Source organism: Urocitellus parryii, chromosome 12 (genome assembly GCF_045843805.1).
Source record: "Urocitellus parryii isolate mUroPar1 chromosome 12, mUroPar1.hap1, whole genome shotgun sequence".
Taxonomy (NCBI): domain Eukaryota; kingdom Metazoa; phylum Chordata; class Mammalia; order Rodentia; family Sciuridae; genus Urocitellus; species Urocitellus parryii.
Window position 1 is genome coordinate 66359869 of NC_135542.1, and position 22702 is coordinate 66382570.

Genomic DNA, 22702 nt, shown 5'->3' on the forward strand with positions numbered 1-22702 from the left:
AGTACAGGAAAACTAAACCTCAAAGACCATTAAGAATGTAATATTTAAAAACAGCTCTTAAAATCAGTACTAAAATGTTGATGGGCAGTGAGTGTTGAACTGACTAGTATGAGTCACAGGGTACACAGCATTTGGTCACAGATACCCCACCCCCTTGTGGAAGTGTGAGGCACAGATGCTTCATCTTTTCCCCATCAATTCTAAATACTCAAAGAGAAAATGGTCAACGGGAATAGCCACTAACCTTTTAGTAGAATCCTTATAAATTAGTAAAGAACACTGTCAGAAAATAATATGTACAAAGTAAATACTGTGATCAAAATTATTTTAGAAGTTTTCCTAGATCTACAATTTTGTTTAAACTGAAAAGCTTTGTTACATTCCGAGGCTGTGGTAAAACCATAACAGAAATTTTTTTTTTCTTAGAATGGTCTATGACTCAGGCCTGCATTCTGTAAGCAGAGTGTACTTACCTCCAAAGTCACAGCTCTCAGGATCTCTGGACTAGAATTACACAATGCTCCCACAAGCACCCCTCCAGCACTGAAAGCAGTCAGGGTTGTTAGACTTGGCTGAGAAAAGCCTTGGCCATGAAGCGTCTTAATGCAAGCCTCTAAGTCAGCAAGGCCATTGAGTTTTTTAGTTAGTCGGCCGTCAGCATGCCACTGGAGGCCCAACTCACCACCACCCCTGAAATTAAAGGGCGAAAAAAATTTTAGTAGAAAAAAAATGATACAGATGTAGGTAGAGGTCAGCAAATTATGATTGGAAGCCCGTTTTTATTTATTTTTTTAATGGATCTCCAGCTAAGAACTGTTTCTACATTTTTAAAGGCTAGGGAGAAAACAAGGAGGATGTAACAGAGGTAGTGTGCAGCCTGTGAAGCCTAAAATGTTTACTATGCAGTTTTTTTTTTTGGTGTGTGTGGTTCTGGGGATCAAGTGGAGGAACCCGGTTATCCTCTAACACTTAGCTATGTTCCCATGTCACTATCTAGTTCTTCAGAGAAAAATCTTAATAACCTCTAACATGGACAACAAAAGACTGATCCAATAAATAAGTTATCAGAGGTTGTCTAAGTGCCTGCCAACCTTATAAATATAAACAAGAAAACTTCCCCACGGAGATCAAATTTTGTGAAGAAAAAGTTACTATAAGCATTGTGGTCACTGCTGTAACAGTGTACTTAGGTATCACAGAGCAGAGGAAAGAACATTAGGAGTAATGTGAAAGAAGAATATGAGTTTTTAGAAAGGCCTCAAGACAGAAAAGATACAACATGTAGAAGGGCAAGGAGGTGGCAGAGCATGTAATTTGAAAGGACATGATAGATGCCGCTAGAGATAAGCCAAATCATTGACAGCATTAAACTGAGGAATCTGGACGTTGTTCTGGAGATGAAGTGGGAAGGACTTTTAGCAGAAAAAAAATTTGTGTTATATGGTGGTATATGCCTGTAATCCTACTGATTCAGGAGGCTAAAGCAGGAGCATCACAAGCTCAAAGTCAGTCGCAGCATCTAGTGAGGCCTTAATTTGATGAGACCTTCTCTAAATAAATAAATAGGGATGGAGATATGGCTCAGTGGTTAAGTGTCCGTGGGTTTAATCCTTGGTACCAATTTATACACACACACACACACACATACATACATACATACATGTAATATATTTTTGTCTTGAATACAACTAAAATAAAATGGAAGTTAGATTGGAAAAGTCTGGTATACAAGGCTGTTTAAGAAAAACCTAAACTCCAGGAAATCAGATGGAAATAATAATGTAACCATGTATAGAGACTGATACTTATATTCAAGAATCCCCAAAGCCTATCCTTTTGCTCTTTGGTTCATATAATCTGTTACTGAATCAAATTCTATGGAGCACAGGATTTAGGAGTATATATAACTAACACTACAAAAGAGAAAGTTTTTGCTCCCCAATATATTGTTATTTTAGTTATGTTACCACATTTTGGAACTCTCATGCTAGGTGTGCGGACTCACCTAACATGGCAATATGCTAATATCCATCCATCATCTACCAAGACCCTCCTCTCAGGTCTGAAATTCATTTTCAAATCCATTCCATAAGCTCCATATACATGTACCAGGAGAGGTTTCTTCTGTAAATCCTCAGAGTCCGTTTTGTGGAAAATAGTCATTGGCACTAATTTTCCATCCTGGAAATAAAGAATAACTATATATATAAAGAAGCAACTTTTAAAGCAGTGTTACCCCTACTTTAAAATAAGCTGAAATGTACTTTCACCCCCTTATGTGCTATTTATTGGTGTTGAATATAAAATTTATTTAAAATAAGAAGAGTTATGATCTCTAAAAATATATCACAGTTCTTGGTTTCAGTAGCCTGACCTACTGTATTAACTAGAAAAGAACAGCAAGACTGGTTTGAAAACCTTTTATTAAACACAGCTTTCTATAACAGTGAAGTGACTTTTTAAAAGCATTCTTTATTATTTAATATTACTGTAATTTCTTTCTTTCAGAGCAAGCCAAAATACCTATTAAGTTTGGAAATACTAGTACAAAATTCTTCCTATGCCTAAGGAATTTCTCATTTTTGCATATTTACAAATAAGGTGACCAAAAGTCTTTATAAATTTCCCATCCTCTATGAGCAAAATTCTAAACCATTAGAACTGACACTACTGACAGCCACTCACATCCTCTTCAAATCCCTATTTATCTTTATTAAAAAAAAAATTAAGGGCTTAAAGTAAATTTCATAAAATTTAACAGTTAAGTAGCTTTTAGATCATCTAATATTCCCCTATGTAGCTTAACTCATCAACCCCAGACACCATAACCCTTTGGGCAGAAATAATGCAATAATGGAATTACTTTTGATCTTCCTCATAAAAAAGGACGGAGAAGGGCTGGGGCTGTAACTCAGTGGTAGAGTGCTTGCCTAGCACCTGTGAGGCACTGGGTTCGATCCTCAGCAACACATAAAATAAAATAAAGGTGTAAAATAAAGGAATAGATACAATAACTGCCCTATTGAAGTGTGTAGTACTTTATTTGATAAGCTAATACAATCACAGAAGAAAAATGCAAAAAAATATTAATAGAAAAGCATGAATTTCCATATAGAAAATAATATAACCAAGTCAGTTTCCCTATTTTTTTCATCTTCATTTTGAAAACTTCAATGTAGGGCAATAAATAGAGTGTCATCAAATTGACAGGAAATCTCATTCAGACTACTACTTGCTTGTGACAGCCCAAGTGAATTTTCACTCTTCAGTAAGATTCATTCTTATAAATCTTTGTGTGTGTGTGTGTGTGTGTGTGTGTGTGTGTGTGTGTGTGTGTGTACCGGGGATCGAACTCAGGGCACTTAATCACTGAGCCACATTCTCAGCCCTTTTTTGTATTTCATTTTAGAGGCAGGGTCTAACTGAGCTGCTTAGCGCCTTGTTGCCAAGGCTGGCTTTGAACTCTCAATCCTCCTGCCTCAGCCTCTGGAGCTGCTGAGATTACAGGTGTGTGTCACCACGCTTGGCTGTATTGTAAATCTTGATATAGACTAATTTGTAAAAGAAAAAAAAATCTTGGTCTTTCCATCCCTCTGCCTTTTCCACAACTTCAATTATATAATCAGAAAAAATTGCTGATTGAGAACTTGTGAAAAGGAAGAGATAAAAATAGTAGGTGGTCCCTGTCATGGGCTGGATCCCAGAATTGATCAGCAGCACATGAAATGCCCGTGGAAAGGAATGGCACCTTCCATTTAGCACTGCTTCTCCCCTAATGCCTAAAGAAACCCTTGACTCTACAAGAACTTAGGTTAACTGTTCTTTCCATCTGGGGTAATTAACAACATTTTGGTAGACTGCTATAATCTCATATTTGTAAAAGTAAACAAAACCTAAAAGTATTTATCTTGATGACACACAAACCAACCAAAAAACAACTGAAGGCATTTAACTAAATGGTTAACAACAATTTTTTCTAAGAAATGCAGCAAATGGGACTGAAAAGTAGTAATGCAAATACTGCACATTCTGTATTTTGCATTTATTCTAACAATATTTTGCTTTTGCAATTTGAAAATAAGATTAAAATTGCTTAAAGTATTAAAAGAAAACAATGGATTAAAGAAAAAAATTCATAAGGAAAAAAGGTCTGTTACAACAATTTATTCTTTGTTAGAATACATGAAATTACTTGAAATATGATATGCCACGGTCTGAAAATTCCTTAAATTCAAAGTTAGCTTATTATTTGCATCAATTTGTAAATTCTGTATTTTGCCTATACCTTGAATATGGATATTTGTTATTTCCTTTTTTTCCTCTTGTGGTATTATGGATAGAACCCAGGGCATTCCATTAGTGAGCTACTTCTCCAGCCTTTATAATGTGAAGCATTATATTGCCAAGGTTGGCCTCAAATTTGCAGTCCTCTAGCTTTAGCCCGAGTAGCTGGGATTATAGGAGTGTGTTACCCTGCTTCTTATTTCCTTTTAAATTTCTTCTCTCTCTCTAGTGCTGTCCTTAGTAATCTTTTCTCCTCTATTTTGGCTTTTCTATCCTCCTTTATATTTCTTTTTGTGTGTGGTACTGGGGATTAAACCCAGGAAGTGCTATGCCATAGATCTATATCTCCAATTCTTTTTATGTTTTATTTTGAGACAAGAGTCTTGCTGACTTGCTCAGGTTGGCCTTGAACTTGTGATTCTCCTGCCTTGGCCTCCCAAGTAGCTGGGATTACAGGTATGTATCATTATATCCAGTCTACACTTCTTTCGTTTTTTTTTTTTTTTTACACTTCTTGAATTGTGTCATTTCTCCACACACTCTGCGCTTTACAGAAAATGAGATCTTTTGCCCCTTTCTAGCTTACTTAGTCATCCTAGAAGTCTTATCTGGGACAATATTCGTCAGAGAAGGCTTTCCTGATCTCTGCAATTAATAATCTTATAGCCCTTAGCTATAAGATTTCACTGCATTCAGTACATTTCCTTTGCAGGAATCAGTTTTATTAGTAATTATTTACTCAACCTCAGGCATCTTCCTTGTTAGATTTAAGTTCCATGAAATGCCCATGGAAAGGAATGGCACCTTCCATTTAGCACTGCTTCTCCCCTAGCAGCAACTATATTTGTCTAGATCACCCCAGTCAGCTGCTGCCATACCTTCATAATTAATGCCATAATTGCAAACCAACCTTATTTACTTAAACTTTTTCTTTAACTCAACTTTTAAAATTCAAACAAAAACAACACTTGAGATAAAGGTTTTAACATGCTACCAATAAATTTTTTAATCCATGTTAAAATAAAGACATGAGCATTAAAGTTAAAAAACAATCTATGTATTCCCTAAAATCATTTGAGCCTTACTGTGGTTGAAAAGATCAATTGGTGTTGATGTAATTCCAGAAACTGCACAGTATGCTTTTAATAAAGAGGAGCTGAAAGTTGATTCTAAAAGACCTACCTTGCTTTTGGCTTCTAGACGTAAAACACGACTAGTCTTTGTAATTGGGTCCTCATGCCCAGTTTCCTCAAACAGTTTGCCTTCTGCAAACTTATATGTGTAATATTTTGGGGGTCTTATTGGAGAGCAGAGTTGAAAGGGGCAGTTCTTTGGGTCAGAATTTGTATCCATGATGAATCCACAGGCCCAAGGAGGGAGCTAAAGGAATAAAACAGTTATTTTCATTCTATTTCTATACTAAGTATCACTAATTAAGTTTCTGAGTCAGCCTCAAACAAGATGTGGACATCTAGTTTACTTTCTGTCACCACATGTTTCATTTAAGAATTACATCACCACAACAAAATATGTTTCAAGTAAAAATAAAAATTCTATATTAATGACCAATAAAATAAGGAACAATTATAGGAAAGGTTTATCATGATTCTAGATTTACGAGAAATCTCTTTTAACACAGAAGTTTATTTGGGGATGTATAATTAGGCAGTAAAATAGCAGAATGATTAAGAATTAAGAGCAAATGAAACAGTAATTCCAGAACCCAGCAATAGTCATTCTCACAGGACACAAAATCCCTCACAGGTGTGTTTTGCATAATTTTCCACCAGTCCTTAGCCTGCTGCCTGGACAGCCCAGCGATGACGGTTATTATTCAAGGGCTACAAACGGGCTCAGCAGCACTAAAGCATTTACAATTTGTTTCTAACTTTAGCTTCCAGGCTAACCATTGTGCAGAACAAAACCTTTCCACGCACACCTACTCTGAGAGACTCACAGCTATTATACTTAAGATTCTTAACTTTAAGAAAAAAGGAAAGGAATCAAAATTTATTCTCTTCGATCAGCAGGGTCCAGCTTCAAGCCTTCCACTAACATTCCACTTACACCTTTTAAAGAACTCTGGTAAGCAGGTTGACGGAGTGTTAGAAAAGGTACTAAAAGTCAGAACGTTAAAAGAAAATTGCCTTTCTTCCTGAGTAATTGTAGAAAGAGCAAATTCCTTAGAAAATCAGAGGTCTTGGCACAGCAACATCACTGGCAGGCATTACTGAAAAAGGGTAGATGAGGGATGTGTGAATAAAAAGCACACTATTTAACCTGCAGAATCTATACATGAAGAATTTATGTTCACCAAGCAAATTTCTTCTAATTAATTCAAAGAATCTATTTGTGAAACATTACTAAGTACATGCATTTGTAATGTCTAAAAGTTACTGACTTATCCCCTTAGATTGAGGATTACAGAAAAAAGCAATACTGCAAATGTCATAACCAGGCATCAGAGTGACGGGACAGGGTTCCTTAGTCCACAGAAACACAAGGTTTTCTGTTTCTGGTGGGACTTTAGGAACATTTCCATATAATGTGTGTATTAAGCTGTCTTAGTTTTAAACTAACTGGCACTAAGATTATAATTCTAATCATGACCAAAACTGCTCCAATGGACTTTATAAAGTTTGACCAGATAATATAAAAGTAAGTCTTAACTACCACTAGCCTACTGAGATAAGCCTGCAGTGAATCTGTTTATATTAATAGACAGCATCCAAATATATGTTGGCCAGGTGATAGGCAGACATTCCATATATATCTGACAGAAACAAGTTTGTTTCTAGCATTCTTATAGCATTTAATTCAAAGAATTCTTCAGACATAACATGCTGAAAGAAAATCAGCCTGGGTATGTGGGCTCCTCTTCCAAATAAAACTGATGTTAGTACAATATAAAAAAAATTCCCAATTTAAATTATATATAACCAACTGCCTAATGTAACTTCTTTTTGTGGAAAAAAAATGCAACCAGAAAACACTGGTAATATAATAAACAAGGACAGAAAGCAACATAAGATGGGTTTACATTTCCATTCAGTGGCAGAAACACAGGGCACATAACCACTGCTTTACTAAGGATGTGGGACTTGGGAGCAGAGGTCAGTGGCTGGGCACTGAGTTATTGCTATACTTACAGTTGTGAAGATATCTTATAGAAATATGGAGAAAGAGAAATATAATGACACTTAACTACTTCTGAAGTCCATACTGATAGGCAGTATTTTAAGTAAAACTGCATTAAAAGCAAGGTCCTCCAAATAATTCTAGAATAAACCTGATAAATATCCAGTATACAGAATTCCTTTTAAGAAAAAGGACATGATATTATTCAAAATCTGATAATCTATTAAGCTAAATGTATATGTATTTTGGTTAACACTACTGTCTTTTGAAAATAAGACATACCTTCAGAGACCGCACTGAATCATCAGCCAGACCAATCACATTAACATAAAGCAGATTGCTGTGCTTCAAGAATAGAACACAGTGATCCTTAAACATGTCCAAGTCTACAACTTTTGTATTTCTCTTCATTGTGAAAAACAAATCCCAATTCATAATAGCAGGGGTATCAGCTGCTGTTCTCATTAGCTGTGTGGAACAAGGAAAAAAACCTAGGTAACAAAACATGAAGGATACAGCATCCAAAGATGAAAGCTAGACCATACCAGTTGTCACTATTTTATGAAAAGCAGAAGAAATTAGCTCTGCATCAGGTACGAAGTGTGAACTTCACCCTGGGAATAAGACCAGGCTAGCCTGCTATGGTGGTGAGACCTAGTGCATATGGCAGTGCTTATGACAGCCAAGCAGCAGACATTTAGGTAAGGACACCGATAAACCAGTGGATTATGGATGCATCGATGAGTCTAGTGGAGCACAATCCCAACGGCCAACTTGAAAATCTTGAGCTTATAAATTTGCTCTTTTAAGCCACTTAGGTTTAGCTTTGATAACATAATCAGTGTAGAATGTTTCACTTACTAACCTTTTGGGATCAATTAAAATATATAGAGGCACTGATGCTAAGGGAATAGAAATGGGTTTGGTAATGTATAGGGAGGCAGCATTAATTTCTAAACTTTTGTAACAAGTCAACAAAACAAGCATATAACTCTTACAGCAAGAACTGTTGAGGGAAGTGTCACGCTTATCAATCCGAGAGGAGACAAGTCAGAATCCAGAATTACCTTGAATTCTGTAGGCTCTCCAACATTAGTGAGAATGTACAATTCATCATCTCTGTGTTCAACATAGTAAAGGACCCCATGTATTCGCTTCTGGATAAGTACTGGTGGGTCCCAAGGGCTCAGGCCATCTATCAACCACACTTCAGAAGTGGTCTTGTTCATAATATTTATGGTAAGGAAACGACTATCCTTTGTAAGATAAAGGAAAACAAAATAGCTAGAGAGAAGTGAGAGAAAGAGAAAGAGAGAGGAGAGAGCTCAGTAAATTTCAAATGGGTGCTATCTTACTATTTCATATACATGTTATTTATGATTTATATATTTTTTTAGATGAACACAATCCCTTTATTATATTTTTTCCTGTGTTGCTGAGGATTGAACCCAGTGACTCACACATGCTAGGAAAGCATTCTACCACTGAGCTACAACCCCAGTCCTATACATGTTACCTGTAATGCAGATAGAAAGATTTTAAAATTCCTTAGTGAATACTGATTGCAAATTTAAAAATTGGCTATTATTTTTCACATTCTCCTCCCAAATCCATTCAAAATTATTTTTTTATCATAAATGTTTTTCAAACAGAGAAGTTGCTAAAAGAACTGTAGAGAAAATACCCATTGCTAACATTTTCCTTTATCACCTTTTTATGTATTCATTAATCCATCTTTATTTGGATGCATGGTAAGGCAAACTATACACTTCATCTTTCAACGACATTAATAGATTCTAGGGTTTTCTGCTGAGAAAAGGAAATAAACTTTCTAGAGGAGATATGAAATAGGGAAGAAAAGAGGCGGAATGTATCCTTATTTTGTATTTTCTCTGTATCTAATCTTTATTTTACTCTTCTAATTTTTATAACATAATAAAACATTAGGAAGAAAAATCCTCACAAACTCACTAACATAATACATTTAAAAACTTAACGGAACTTACGTTTTCCATTTTTTCCTTTTAAGGTTTATTTATATTTCATGGATGTCTTTTTTTAAAATTTTTTCAATATTTATTTTTCAGTTCTGGGCGGACACAACATCTTTTGTTTGTATGTGGTGCTGAGGATTGAACCTGGGCCGCATGCATGCCAGGCGAGTGCGCTACCGCTTGAGCCACATCCCAGCCCTCATGGATGTCTTTAAATAGATAAAATTATACTACAGATGTAAGTTTTGATTCTGCATTTATTTTATATAATGTTGCTACTTCCCCCTACATTTAAATATTTATGATTACTATTATTAATGTCTAATATTCTATCAGGTTGAATCTTAAAATTTAGATTTTAATGTTTCATTGTAAGAAATATTCATGAATATCCTTTCCTCTTCTCTGGCATTTACAATTATTTCCTTAGTATCCTTTTTTAGGAACTGAAATACTAATTTAATGATGAGTATTTTTATGATTTATAAATATACCAAAAATTAAGGGCATTATACTATTTCATACTGGTACACTAGATGGCTTTAAATGTTATGTTTACATTTTTCCTTATTATAAAAACAGTCTAGGTCTAGGGTTGTGGCTCAGTGGTAGAGAGCTTGCCTAACACATGTGAGGCCCTGGGTTTGATCCTCAGCACCACATATACAATAAAATAAAGGTATTGTGTCCACCTACAATTAAAAAAAAAAAAAAATATATATATATATATATTAAAAAAGCAGTCTATACTGAAATATTGAAAAAGGTAAAGGACAATGATAATTCTGAAGCCCACTCCAGAAATAAGCCCTATTTATATTTTGGTAAAATTTCTTCTGTATTGTGTTATATTTTCATGTTTTGGTCAACCGTATTTCTTTTGTGCAATGTCTGTGTCCACATTAAATTTGAGATGTAGTTTAAATTATTGGTATGTAGGGCTGGGGATATAACTCAGTTGGTAGAGTGCTTGCCTCACATGCATAAGGCCCTGGGTTCAATCCCTAACAACACACACACACACACACACACACACACACAAAATTGGTATGTAAACACATACCAATATGTATATAAATTTATCCTCATAAATTAAGGATAGTAACATATTTTTGATAAAAATGCTTTCCTCCATTTTGTTGTCTAGATTTTTAAAATTACGGCATTTAATATTTTAGGTAGGCAAGGATACTGGCACTATGCATTCTAATTTATTCAGTGATTTTATGCTTTGGAAATATTTCAATGTTGAGTAAAATACTTATATTTTCATCTCTTTCTTTTGGGGGAGTTTCTTTTTTTCAGTAGCCTTTTAAAATCTCTTAACAATATATACCAACATGATGAAAATTATTTTGTCCCAAATAGTCAATATTTCCCACAGCATCACAAAATAGTAACTATTTTCATTAGTCTGTGATGTCTCTTTTCTTATCTAAGTTTTCATACATACAAAGGTCCATTTTAGAGTTATACTCTAGACTGTTATTTGTCTGACAATTTGTATTACCTTAGTTGTTGTAGTTTCATATGTTTTAGTGTAGGATTGTAGGGCAAGTCCCCTACCATACTTTGCTTTCTATTGCCAACACTTTGTTATTTTTATCTATTTTATTTGGTTGTTTTGTGATGATAAGTCAAAGCACAAATTACTTGGTAGACATATAGTTATAGGAAAGTGAGAATACAAGTGGCTCTGTAGTAAAACGTTTCTTAGAAAAAGGAGACAAAGAACCTGAAGGACTAGAGCCTACTCCTGTTTCCCCATTTACTTCTACTGATACGTTTATTTTCCCAAATTGTTTAAAAAATAATAATGGTTATGATGAAAGATAAGAACAACAGAAAAAAGACCCTTTGTTAGTACTTTGATATATTTTCTCTTAATTTTTTTTAAAAAGATGGATTTTTTTTTCCTTTTAAAATTTAAAAATTTTCAATATACAGCTGGGTACGGTGGCGCATGCCTGTAATCTCAGTGGTTTGGGAGGCTGGGACAGATGAATCACTTCAAAGCCAGCCTCAGCAAAAGCAAGGCATTAGCATGAGTTGCTTAGTGAGACCCTGTCGCTAAATAAAATACAAAATAGGGCTGGGGATGTGGCTCAGTGGTTGAGTGCCCCAGAGTTCAATCCCTGATACCAACAAAACAAAACAAAATTATGTAACAATTTCCAAAATTTCAAATTTCAATAATTAAATTTCTTTTTTCTTATTATTAATTGTAGAGGCAGACATTATGCTTGCATGTATAGCAAACTCCAATTTCCCATTGTGCAATATTATTTGGATATATAAGTGGTGAGTTTGAAATGATTTGCGTGGATTTTTTTTTTATACTAAGTTTAAGACTTTTTTATACCTTTGTTTATATATATATATACAAACAAATATATATGATTTTTATGTGGTGCCAGGGATTGAACCTAGTGCCTCATGTATACTAGGCAAGCACTTTACCACTGTGCCGTAACTGTGGCCCTTGCATGGATTTTTAAAATTGCATAAATATTTAAAGAGATGTATACTCAAAAGGACGAAAGAGACCTGGAATCAAGAACTAAATCTTGGAAGACATTTGGAATTAATATATAAATGTCATTTTCAAATCTTGAAGCATCCAAGTAAACCATCACAATATGTAGAAATTGAGCAAGAGATGGTTTGCCCAAGCTCAATCATATGATCAGCATGTAGAAAAGTAAGCCTAGAACCCCCCTTGCTAGACATTCCAAGTCAATTACCTTTCTTACCTAAAGATTTAGCTTCTTTCTACCACAAAGGAAGAGCAGGAATGAACACTTAGCAGGTGCCTGTTTTGTTGCTTACCAGCTGCACAATTCTAGGTTACCTTTAACTATCTGGATTTCAACATACTAATTTCTAAGAACATTACAGATGTATTTTTAAAATTCCTCATGAACGATCTAAAATGTCAAGTTTTGGAATGGCATGCAAGGTTACTCTGAGCCTGCTTCACTGGGATTTTTGGCATTTGGATACCCAGAGGCTTCAGAGACCTGGCCACTTCCTGTGCTTTTCTAATTTAGCCCTGTTCCTGGTTCCTTGTACCATGAATAGCATTCACACTAGAAAAAACAATTTTTGAGGCCTGGGGAAAAATGGTTATTTTTCAGTGACTTAAAAAATCAGGTCCTCAGGGCTGGGATTGTGGTTCAGCAGTAGAGCACTGTCCAGCACATGTGAGTGAGGCTCTGGGTTCAATCCTCAGCACCACATAAAAAAAAAAAAAAATAAACAAAATAAAGATATTGAGTCCAACTACTTCTAAAAAATAAATATAAAAAAATATAAAATAAATATAAAAAAATTAGGTCCTTTAATTCTGTCTAGATCCTTCCCTTTAGAATCTAAATGGTTCTCTCCTTAAAATATGTAAATTACATGGCTCTGGAAATATTTGAAAATAGAAGAGTTAACATTCAAAATGCACCAATCTTTAGGAATATATTAACAGGCATTCTGCCTGAACATGATTTTTAGAGACACTCTACCACCAAAATAAAATAAAATAAAATAAAATATTTTTGAACAAATCTACTGAAGTACTAGAAACAAATATGATAAAGAACCCATCTGGCAGAGGTTTTTTTCTAGTCATATGTGCAATAACAACTTTTTAAAAAGCAGGCAGCCAGGGGCTGGGGTTATGGCTCAGCAGCAGAGCGCTCGCCTTGCACATGCAAGGCCCTGGGTTCAATCCTCAGCAGCACACAAAAATAAATTTTAAAAAAATGTATATATAAAAAATAATATACTCTTAAACAAACAAACAAACAAACAAACAAACAAACAAAACAGGCAGCCAAATCTGGGTTAGCAGGGGCAGATAAAATGAAATGATAAAGTCAGTTTGGCACACTATCTATAGATTAGTTCTATGGCTCTACTAATGTTATAATGTAACTTTTGGGAATCAATTTTACCATCATAGATTTGTTGAAGTTAAATTACATTTTTTTTCCTCTAAAAAATTTATTCAGAAATTGTCCAACCTACACTGTTAAATGATGTATGAGGTCTACCATGTATTTGTGTTTGAAGATAACCAGTCTCTGATTGTGAACATAAACAATTAATAAAAGAATGATCACCATAGCCTTATTATGCAAAAATTAACATTTCAAGTCAAACAACACCAGTACTTCTGTAACTGAAAAACCATTCTGGAGAAAAGGACTTAACTGCATTTTAGTACCTTGGGTCTTTTTCTGTGTAAAAACGTTCATTACGTTTGTTATCACCAAAAGTGGCTCGATATACATCATGACAGCGAAGATTCCTCTGGAAGGTGTAGAATAAAACATCTTCATCTTCTTCGTCCTTCACCCATTCTGAAAGAAAATAATTAAAAGAATAAGATGTAGTTACCTACATACAGGAAAAAAGAAAATACAAAAAGCATGGTCCATTCTAGTTTTGAGTGCCAAAGAGAAAAGATGTGCAAGTATATATCCCTAGAAATCAAAATAGAACATAGGCTTGACTGTACCAGCCTGTGTTATATATGAGCCCGAGTGTTTTCCAGGAAATAAAACACTACTCTATTGATTTTAAGTTTTCAAGTAGTTTAGTCTCATTAAGTTTCTAAATAAGATCCAATGTTCAACATTTAGGAAAGAGACTGATAAAATCACATTTGCTTTCAGAGATGAATTATGTTTAAATTTATAATTTTAAGTCTAAAGAAATATTGGATCACTTTATGACATGCCTCAATCTCTTCTGTGTTGTTTCAAGCCTTAGAACATCTCCAACTATTAAACATATTTGAATGATGGTTCTTCAGAACCTGTCAATGGAAGTCTGCACACAATTACATCATGATTGCCACCTGGCTGATAGTGATTATAAGTCATCATATAGTATGCATCCTGATTTCAGAGGTTAAAATACACAAAATATATGTTTTAGAATCCATGTCATTGGGTATAATTTCAATTCACTGCAAAGTCATTTAGTGAAACAACGGGGAAAATGAAGGCAATGAAAAGGGAGGACAAAGTATCAATATATCTACCACTAAACTAAAAGATGATTTTATTATTAAAAATGTCACAGCTTCCACTTATAAATCAGTTAGTTCAACATGTTCCAAAGCTCCTTAGTGGTGACTCTGGCCATCTGCTGCAATACTATTGCTTTATGAGACAACATGAAATTAAAAAAAAAAAAAAAAAAAAGAAATCCACACTTAAAGTTGAATAAAATGTTAAAATGCAAAGATACATAATAAACTGGCAAAGAATTATTAATATATCAAAATATACTATACAACTAGGACTTTGACTATAACTCTTAAAAATATGAGCATAGGGGCTGTGGCTGTGGCTCAGCAGTAGAGCGCTCACCTAGCTCATGGATTTCCTATGGACACAGGGACACACACACACACACACACACACACACACACACACACACACACACGGTTAAAAAGCATAGTCAGTTCTTTCACTTTTGCCTTTTCAACCCAGACCATTTGGTTGGTGGCTTACCAAAACTGGACACATTTGGGAAAGAAGCTTCCATTACTGGCTGATCACTAAGCTTCACAACCACACAGGTGGATGCTTCAGAATCCTCTGTCCTTATCTTGGCAGCTACATATTTCTCATCTGGAGCAACTCTGATACAATCAATGAAGGGCTGGTCTAATTTAAGTTCCTCCAAATTGAATAAAACTTCATAATTATCATTGTCTGCTGCATAAAGAAAAGTATGAAAGAAATAACTACAAGATGTACTTTAATAGAATTTTAAACTGTATTTTAACTTTTTAAATTAACATTTCCTTTTTGAAAATTAAAAAAAAATTTTTAGTTGTTGATAAACCTTTATTTTATTTATTTATATGCAGTCCTGAGACTCAAACCAGTGCCTCACACATGCTAGGCAAGCGCTCTACCACTGAGATACAACTCCAGCCCTATTTTTTTTAACCATTTCCCTTGTTTAAGAGGCCATATTCTAGTTTCCTTCAACAATGATGACAGTCTGACTGATACATAAACTAGCATTGGTTATTTTATAATACCTTGTGCTACTGACAATTCTTCTATGTATCAACCTAGTAATTAGAGACCATATAGAATTTGGAGAGTTAGACAATGCAAATCTAGTATAGAATCTGTCCATAGTACATAGTCAAAAAATGCTGGAACCCATCCCCATTCATTCTGCCAAAGCTTTTGAGTATAGCTGTTAACAATATCCTAAGAAAACCCAAAATTAAAAACTAGTTATTTAAAAAAAATTCAAAAAATTATTTTTTATACCTTTGAGAAATTAAACTTACTATAAAAATATAAAATCTGAAAAATCAGAACACATTAATGGGAAAAAAATGTGCTGTACCTTCTTCATCTTTGGAACGAACCAAGCAGCAACCTTCCTGGTAATAAACAAAACCACCATGTTTCACCTGACAATGAAAAGAAACAAATGTTTTACTTAATAACAATTTAATAAACCTTTTAATGTTCTTTTTATCCAAGATGAAGTTAAAAAAAGCAGATCTGTTGAAGTACATGAGTGAACAGATATGAAATTGAAAATGGACCACTTTTTACAATATACTTGGTAAGATATGATTTTCATATACGTTCAGAATCACTGAAGGGGTTTCTAATACTTAAATATAAGAGGAAGTGCAAGGCATATAACAAAATCTGTTGGTTCTCATGATTGTATAAATATTTTAGCTTTTGAAACATCTGGTATCTTCATGGTAGGATCTAATTAATGAAAATCAAATGGCTTCTTCAAAATAATCCAAAATGATGCAGATGAGAAAACTATCTTGGATTAGCTTGAAAACCCAGCTGATAACTTTCTGAGGTTCTTCCCTTTAAAATATGCAGTTCTTCCCTTTAAAATATCACCAATTGTGCAGTCTTGACTTGATTTTATAGAATATCTTGTCCTCTGTGGGGGTGATAGAGTCTAAGACTGAGAAAATAAATACTACTAACATGAACACTATTCCTACATAGTAAGTGCAATTTATTGATATGATTTCAGATGGCTTCACATTGTCTGCTAGTTAATGGCATAATCTGAATCAGAAATTTCTACAGCTATTCTACAACATATGTCATTTTCATTTATAATCTGTGACTGTTTTCAATCAAACTGAAAAAATTTCAACCTCTTGTTCAGTCTATTTCATTTGCATATTTGTGATTGCTAACCATAAAGTGGTTAGCTTTCATAGTACTATATTAAAGTGAATTTCCTTTTGTTAAAAAAAAAAAAACAGAGGAAGCAAATACTTTCCGAATAATAAACAGGAATTAGTATCATTTGAACTTTCTTTTGAATCTTTTAAAAGTTTTAAATCAGAATTGGTTGTTCCCCAAAAAGCAGAATATATTACATTTCAAAATTTATCTTAGTCTTGATATTTACATTCATTTTAAGGATCACACTCTACTTACTTACTTTTTGTTCTTTAAATTTCCAGCATATTTTGAAGTCCAAAAGTGGTATAATTTTGACATAAGGTTATGTCTATATCACAAAATATCTCATTTGCAACTTAACTGGTTATATCAGAGTTTTCTTAAAAAGTATGAAATATCCTACCTCTGCATTGATGATTTCATATTCTTCTTGTGGTTGTGTTTCTAATTTTGTTCTCACTTTTTCAAATGCATCCATGTTTTCTGAAAGGGATTTTTCGTTTTCTTGTTTAATAGGCAGACAATCCTAGAAAAAGTTTTATTGGTATGATCAAAATATTTCAAATTAGAGGGAAGAAACCCTTTCTTTTAAAAGAGAATCCTTGTTTCTTTTTTCATGCAAGTATCACAATGTTAGGTCCATACTTATGAAATACTGTGTTTTACTGGTCTATACATAAGAAATAACATGTTTCACAGATCTTAAACATTCTTTCTTAAGCTCATCAATAAAAAGATCTTTTTCATTTAAAAATGTCAACAAAATAAGACAGACAATAGTTATACTGTTATTTTAAATGGATAAGTACTTCAGATACAGAACTAAGAAATTCTGGAGAACGTTCTGAAGTATTAGGGGAAAGTCATATACAATTAAAGAGGAAAGAAAATTTTTATGAACTTTTACATGTGTAATAGAAATGAGAAGAAAAAAAGTTTGCTGAATTTTTTAAGTACTGAAATAACTCTTAAATAGAGGGAAATATGTCAAAGAAAAAGGAGACAAAAACACTAACCTGGGCTGGAAATATAGCTCAGTGGTAGAGCACTTGTTTAGCATGCATGAAGCCCCAAGTTAGTTCCCTGGCACTGAAAAAATTATGGTAAAATTAATGGAAAGCTGGGGATCATGGTGCACACCTCTAATCTCAGTGACTTTGACTAAGGAGAGAGGCAGGAGGATATCAAGTTCAAGGTCATCCTGGGCAACTTAGCTAGGTGCTTTCTCAAAATAAAAAATAGAAAGGGCTAGGGATATAGCTCAGTGGTAGAGCACCCTGGGTTCAATTCCCAATACTGCAAAAGACAGAAACAAAAACAGTAAAAGACAAATTAATGAATATGCTAGAAATAGAAGAAAGCTAAAAACGCATCAGTGTGTCTTGCTGGGAGTACCTAATTAAACCAAGAGCTTTAGTTGATCTCAGTGAGCAAATAAATATCGTAAGTCATTAAAATTTGGATAAGGCAAAACCTAAATTATCAAATTAAAAAAGTATTCTATTATTCAACATGTCTCCAGTTTGTTTTGTTTAAGCCAAAGAATTCTAGCCAAGATTTCTGACTTCAGCTCTCTGCCAATGATGACAAGTGTATAGTGATTTGTGCCAGAGGAGGCACCAGTCTTTGGTAAGGCCCTCCAACAGCTGGTAGATATTTACTGCACAAGTACATCCATGATACTTTATGAACACTGTCAAGAAGTAAGCTATAAATATAGTTTGTATTACAATAATTTGTAATCTAAAATTAAACATAAGAATAAAACAGAAAAGTCACCAAAGCAGATTAAATGGAAAATAATCATTTTCATTAAGTATTTCCTTTTATATTTTTTTGGAATGCCTTAATGATATGGATTAGATTCAAAATTTCAATAATGGCTGTTACAGTAGTCAATTTAACCTCTACTTTAACCTCTACTTCCAATCATACCATTAATTTTTTGAGTAATTATCTGAAGTACAAATGCCAGATGGCTTATTTTTCATTTATTTATTTATTTTTTAGGATTTCTATAGTACCTATGGCTAATCTTTGAAGTAATGAGGCAAAATATATCAATAATACCCTAATATCACCCAAAGAAACATTAAATCATTAATCAGAAGATTATGAAAAACCTGTCCTGAAACTAGCATAGCAATAGATTGAGTTGCCTTTTCAATTTCAGACATAGGCTTTTCTATTCTGTAATCCCTAAGAGTTATTATGAAAGAGGAAGGATAGCTACAAAATGACCTCCCCTATTATCCTGCATCTTCTACCAAATTTTGGGTCATGGAGCTGGGTTTCATTACTTTACAGACCCATTCTTACCAAGAACAATGGCCAAAACAGAGCTAAAAGCAACAGAGTTGGGCTCAATATCTGTCCTCTTAAATTTACATTCCTGTTTAAGAGCAATTGTTAAATAAAGAAAAGCACTTGTTCCCTATATTCAATGCCTCCAATTCCTCTCCATTTGCCCTTCTTACTCTGACTGCTCTTGTCAAGGTCACTGAATGGCCACATTGAAGACTGTAAAAGTCAATCTTCAGTACTCACATCATATTCATATTACTTGGCCTGTCAGCATGAAGACACCATTGACCACTCCCTCTTTCTAAAACACTCCTTTACTTGGCTTCCAAGACACCTTCCCTTTTACTTCACTGGTCCTTCTCAGTCTCCTTAGCTGGTTCCAACTCAACTCCTTGCCTTAAAATTGGCATGCTTAAGGCTCAGTTCCTGGATGACTTCTCTTTACACTAATTCCTTTGATGATCTCATCCAGTCATGACTTTAAATGCTATTTATAGCCTGAGGACTCCCGAATTTATAGCTGTAGTCTAAGCTTATCCCTGGAACAAGCTGAACTTGTATATCCAACTGACTATTCAACATTTTTACTTGGATATCTAACAGGTATATAAAAAAATATTGAAAATTGAACTTAGAAATCCTTATATATCCCCTCCCCACCAAAAAAACCCTATTGTCTAGGGAGTCAAATGACAAATATCTGGCTGGAGTTGTGGCTCAGTGGTAGAGCACTTGCCTTGCACATGTGAGACGCTGGGTTTAATGCTCAGCACCACATACAAATAAATAAAATAAAGGTATTGTGTTCAACTCAAAATCCGTCCTTCTAGCTGCTCATGCTTTAAAGCCTTAGTTTGCCTTTGCCTTCTCTCTTCCCATAACTAAGTGATCTGCTAATCCTGTCAATTCTATGTTCAAGGTCTAAATCTGACCATTTCTTCTAACTTGTACTGGCACTATCCTGGTACTATCATCATCTCTTCTTTGGATTACTGCAAAGTTAACTCTCTGCTTTTGCCCATGCCTCCCAGGCTATTTTCAAAAAGGAGCTCAAATGAGTATAAAATGAGGTTTTCTACTTAAAACCTTTCCAATGCTTCCCACCTTACTAAGAAGATACACAAGAATCCTTACAATGGTCTACTTTGCTGACCTTGGCTACTGTAAGTTGAGTATCCCTTATCCAAAATGCTTGTGATCCAAAGTGTTTTGGATTTAATAGTTTTTCAGATTTTGAAATATTTTCAGATTTTACCAGCTAAACATCCCTAATCTTAAAATCTTAAATGCTCCAAAAGATTTTTAAGTATTACAAATTTCTAGGATAGGGATGCTCAACCCGTATTATATATCAGTTGAATCCACTTGACTCCAAATGGGCCACAAAGGCTCCTTGATGTTTCCTGCACACACCAGGCTTGTTCCACCTCAGTTTCTAAGGATTTGCTTTGCCCTTTGGCCAAACACTTCTTTTAGCTATTGCTCAAAAGCCACTTTCTCAACTAGGCCTTCCCTGTTCTAATAAAAAAATCAACCCTCCCTATCCCCCCACTGTCTTATTTTTCACTGTACCTATTACCTCTGATAAACTTTGTATTTCACTCATATACTTCTTTATTATCTCCTTGTACCCTCATCCCCTTGTAGGCTCCATGAAGGCAGAGTTTTTTTTTTATTTTGTTCACTGCTATATCCTCAAGGTCCAGAATGGTGCACATTAGGTGTTCAATAAATATGCGCTGAGTTGAATGGAACACAGCACAAAACATAAAATTTAAACCTTAAAATTTAACAAAAAAATATAAAGTGAAAATACAGAATAGATAGAGAAAAGATATCTACAGCTCACAGAAAAGACAAAGAACATATAAAGAACAGTTATGAATCAGTAAGAAAAAGACAAAAAAACAGAAAAAAAAATGGTCAAAGGCACGAATAAGTAATTCAAGAACATAAAACCAGCTGGGTGGTGGCACATGCCTGTAATCCCAGCAGCCCAGGAGTCTGAGACAGAAGAATCATCAGTTCAAAGCCAGTCTCAGCAATGGTGAGGCACTAGGGCAACTCAGTGAGACTCTGTCCCTAAATAAAATAAAAAATAGGGTTGGCTCAGTGGTCAAGTGTCCCTGAGTTCAATCCTGGGTACCAAAACAAAACAAAAATCATAAAACCAATAATAACATTAATAAGTGTTAAGAAGAAAAATGCTAACCTCATTATTAATCAGAGCAATGAGAATTAAACCACACTGATATATTAGTTATTTATAAGAAGGGCAAAAAAGAAAGATCTCATAATATCAAAAATTTATCCAGTACACAGAGTTAGAACTCTCACATATTTTACTTTGAATGTATGTTGGTACTATCAATTTGGAAATTAGCTTGACCAAAAATGTTAGAATGTGTACATAATCAGGAATTCCAATTCTAAGTATATTTTCTAGAGAAAGAAACATACATGCACAAGGTGATACACATAAGACTGTGATTTGCAGGATTTTTTGCTAAGTTTGGAAATTGGAAACAACTTACACCCATCCCCTGCCAAAGAATTATGGTATACAAGCAACACAATCAAATACTATATAAAATTTGTAATGAATAATCTCAAAATCATAATGTTGAGCAAAGGAGCAAATTATATAATCCTACATATATTATTCAAATAAAATTTCAAAACATGTAAAACAATTTAAGTATTATCTGTGGATGCAAACACATGTGTAATTTATATGAAAACATGCATGGAAAGATTAAGAATAATGTTCACCATTGGGGAGGTAAAAGAACATGATCATGAAAGTAGACAGTGTCTTCAAACTATATTTTTTGTAGTTAAGAAAAGTCATACTCTGCTGGGGTTGTGGCTCAGCGGTAGAGAGCTGGCTTAGCATGCATGAGGCACTGGGTTCGATCCTCAGCACCACATAAAAATAAAGAATATTAAAAAAAAAAAAAGTAAAGTCATACTGAGTAGTGGATACATAGGATTTGTTGTGATATTTTCTATGATACTCTATGTTTGCAACTGTTTATACTAAAAGGTATTAAAAAGGAATGACACTATGAATCAGATTAATTCAAGTCTAGTGAGACTACTAATTTTCTCACTTAATTTCAGACTCTTAGAAGTTTCAATTTCTCTCTCTCTCTTTTTTTAATTTAGGGGAAAAAAAACTACCCCAAACTCCCGACTTCCTAATTTGAAAACTTACACTAATTGGGATAGAACTGAAGAGTCCAGAAACACACTCATAGGTCAGCTGCTTTTTTTTTTTTTTTTTTTTTTTTGGTGGTGCTAGAGATTGAACCCATGCCTGGAGCATGCTAGGCAAGCGCTCTATCACTGAGCTACACCCCCAGCCCCAGGTCACATGATTTTTGACAAGGATCCCAACATAGTTCAATGGGGGAAAAATAGTCTTCTCAACAAATGGTACTAACTGGATATCTGCAACAAAAGAAGAAAGCTGGACATGTACCTCTCATACCACTCACAAAAATAAACTCAATATGATCATACCCTTAAAAAAAAAGCTCTGGCTAGATGATTTCGGGTCTTTTTTTCTAGCAACAACATTTATGGCTACATGTAAAGAAAAAAAATCATTTAATTACTAATTCATTCCATAAACAATTTTTTTGGGGGGTACTGCTGAGTTGCTATGTGTCTCACCGAATTATTGAGGCTAGCTTTGAAATCATGATCCTCCTGCCTCAGCCTCTTAACGTGCTGGGATTACAGGCATACGCCACACACAAGGCCATTCCATAAACA

At 34.3% G+C, this 22702-nt stretch overlaps 1 protein-coding gene across 6 annotated transcripts in view; it reads right to left on the reverse strand.

Moving 5' to 3' along the window:
* Nucleotides 1-22702, reverse strand: part of Prepl (prolyl endopeptidase like) — a 34644-nt gene that overhangs the window by 4251 nt on the left and 7691 nt on the right. For 4 of the 6 annotated variants that reach the window (XM_026385692.2, XM_026385690.2, XM_026385695.2 and 1 more), the window contains 9 exons: nt 17022-17144; nt 15792-15858; nt 14933-15139; nt 13636-13771; nt 8490-8706; nt 7705-7890; nt 5467-5664; nt 2006-2181; nt 474-690 (listed from right to left, as the gene is read on the reverse strand). In XM_026385692.2, the coding sequence (XP_026241477.1) occupies nt 474-690; nt 2006-2181; nt 5467-5664; nt 7705-7890; nt 8490-8706; nt 13636-13771; nt 14933-15139; nt 15792-15858; nt 17022-17096 (1479 nt within the window). In that variant the 5' untranslated portion in view covers nt 17097-17144. Of the gene's footprint in view, nt 1-473; nt 691-2005; nt 2182-5466; nt 5665-7704; nt 7891-8489; nt 8707-13635; nt 13772-14932; nt 15140-15791; nt 15859-17021; nt 17145-17634; nt 17708-17758; nt 17890-22702 lie in introns of those variants that run through there. The other 2 variants (XM_077791751.1, XM_026385696.2) reach the window with 2 other exon arrangements.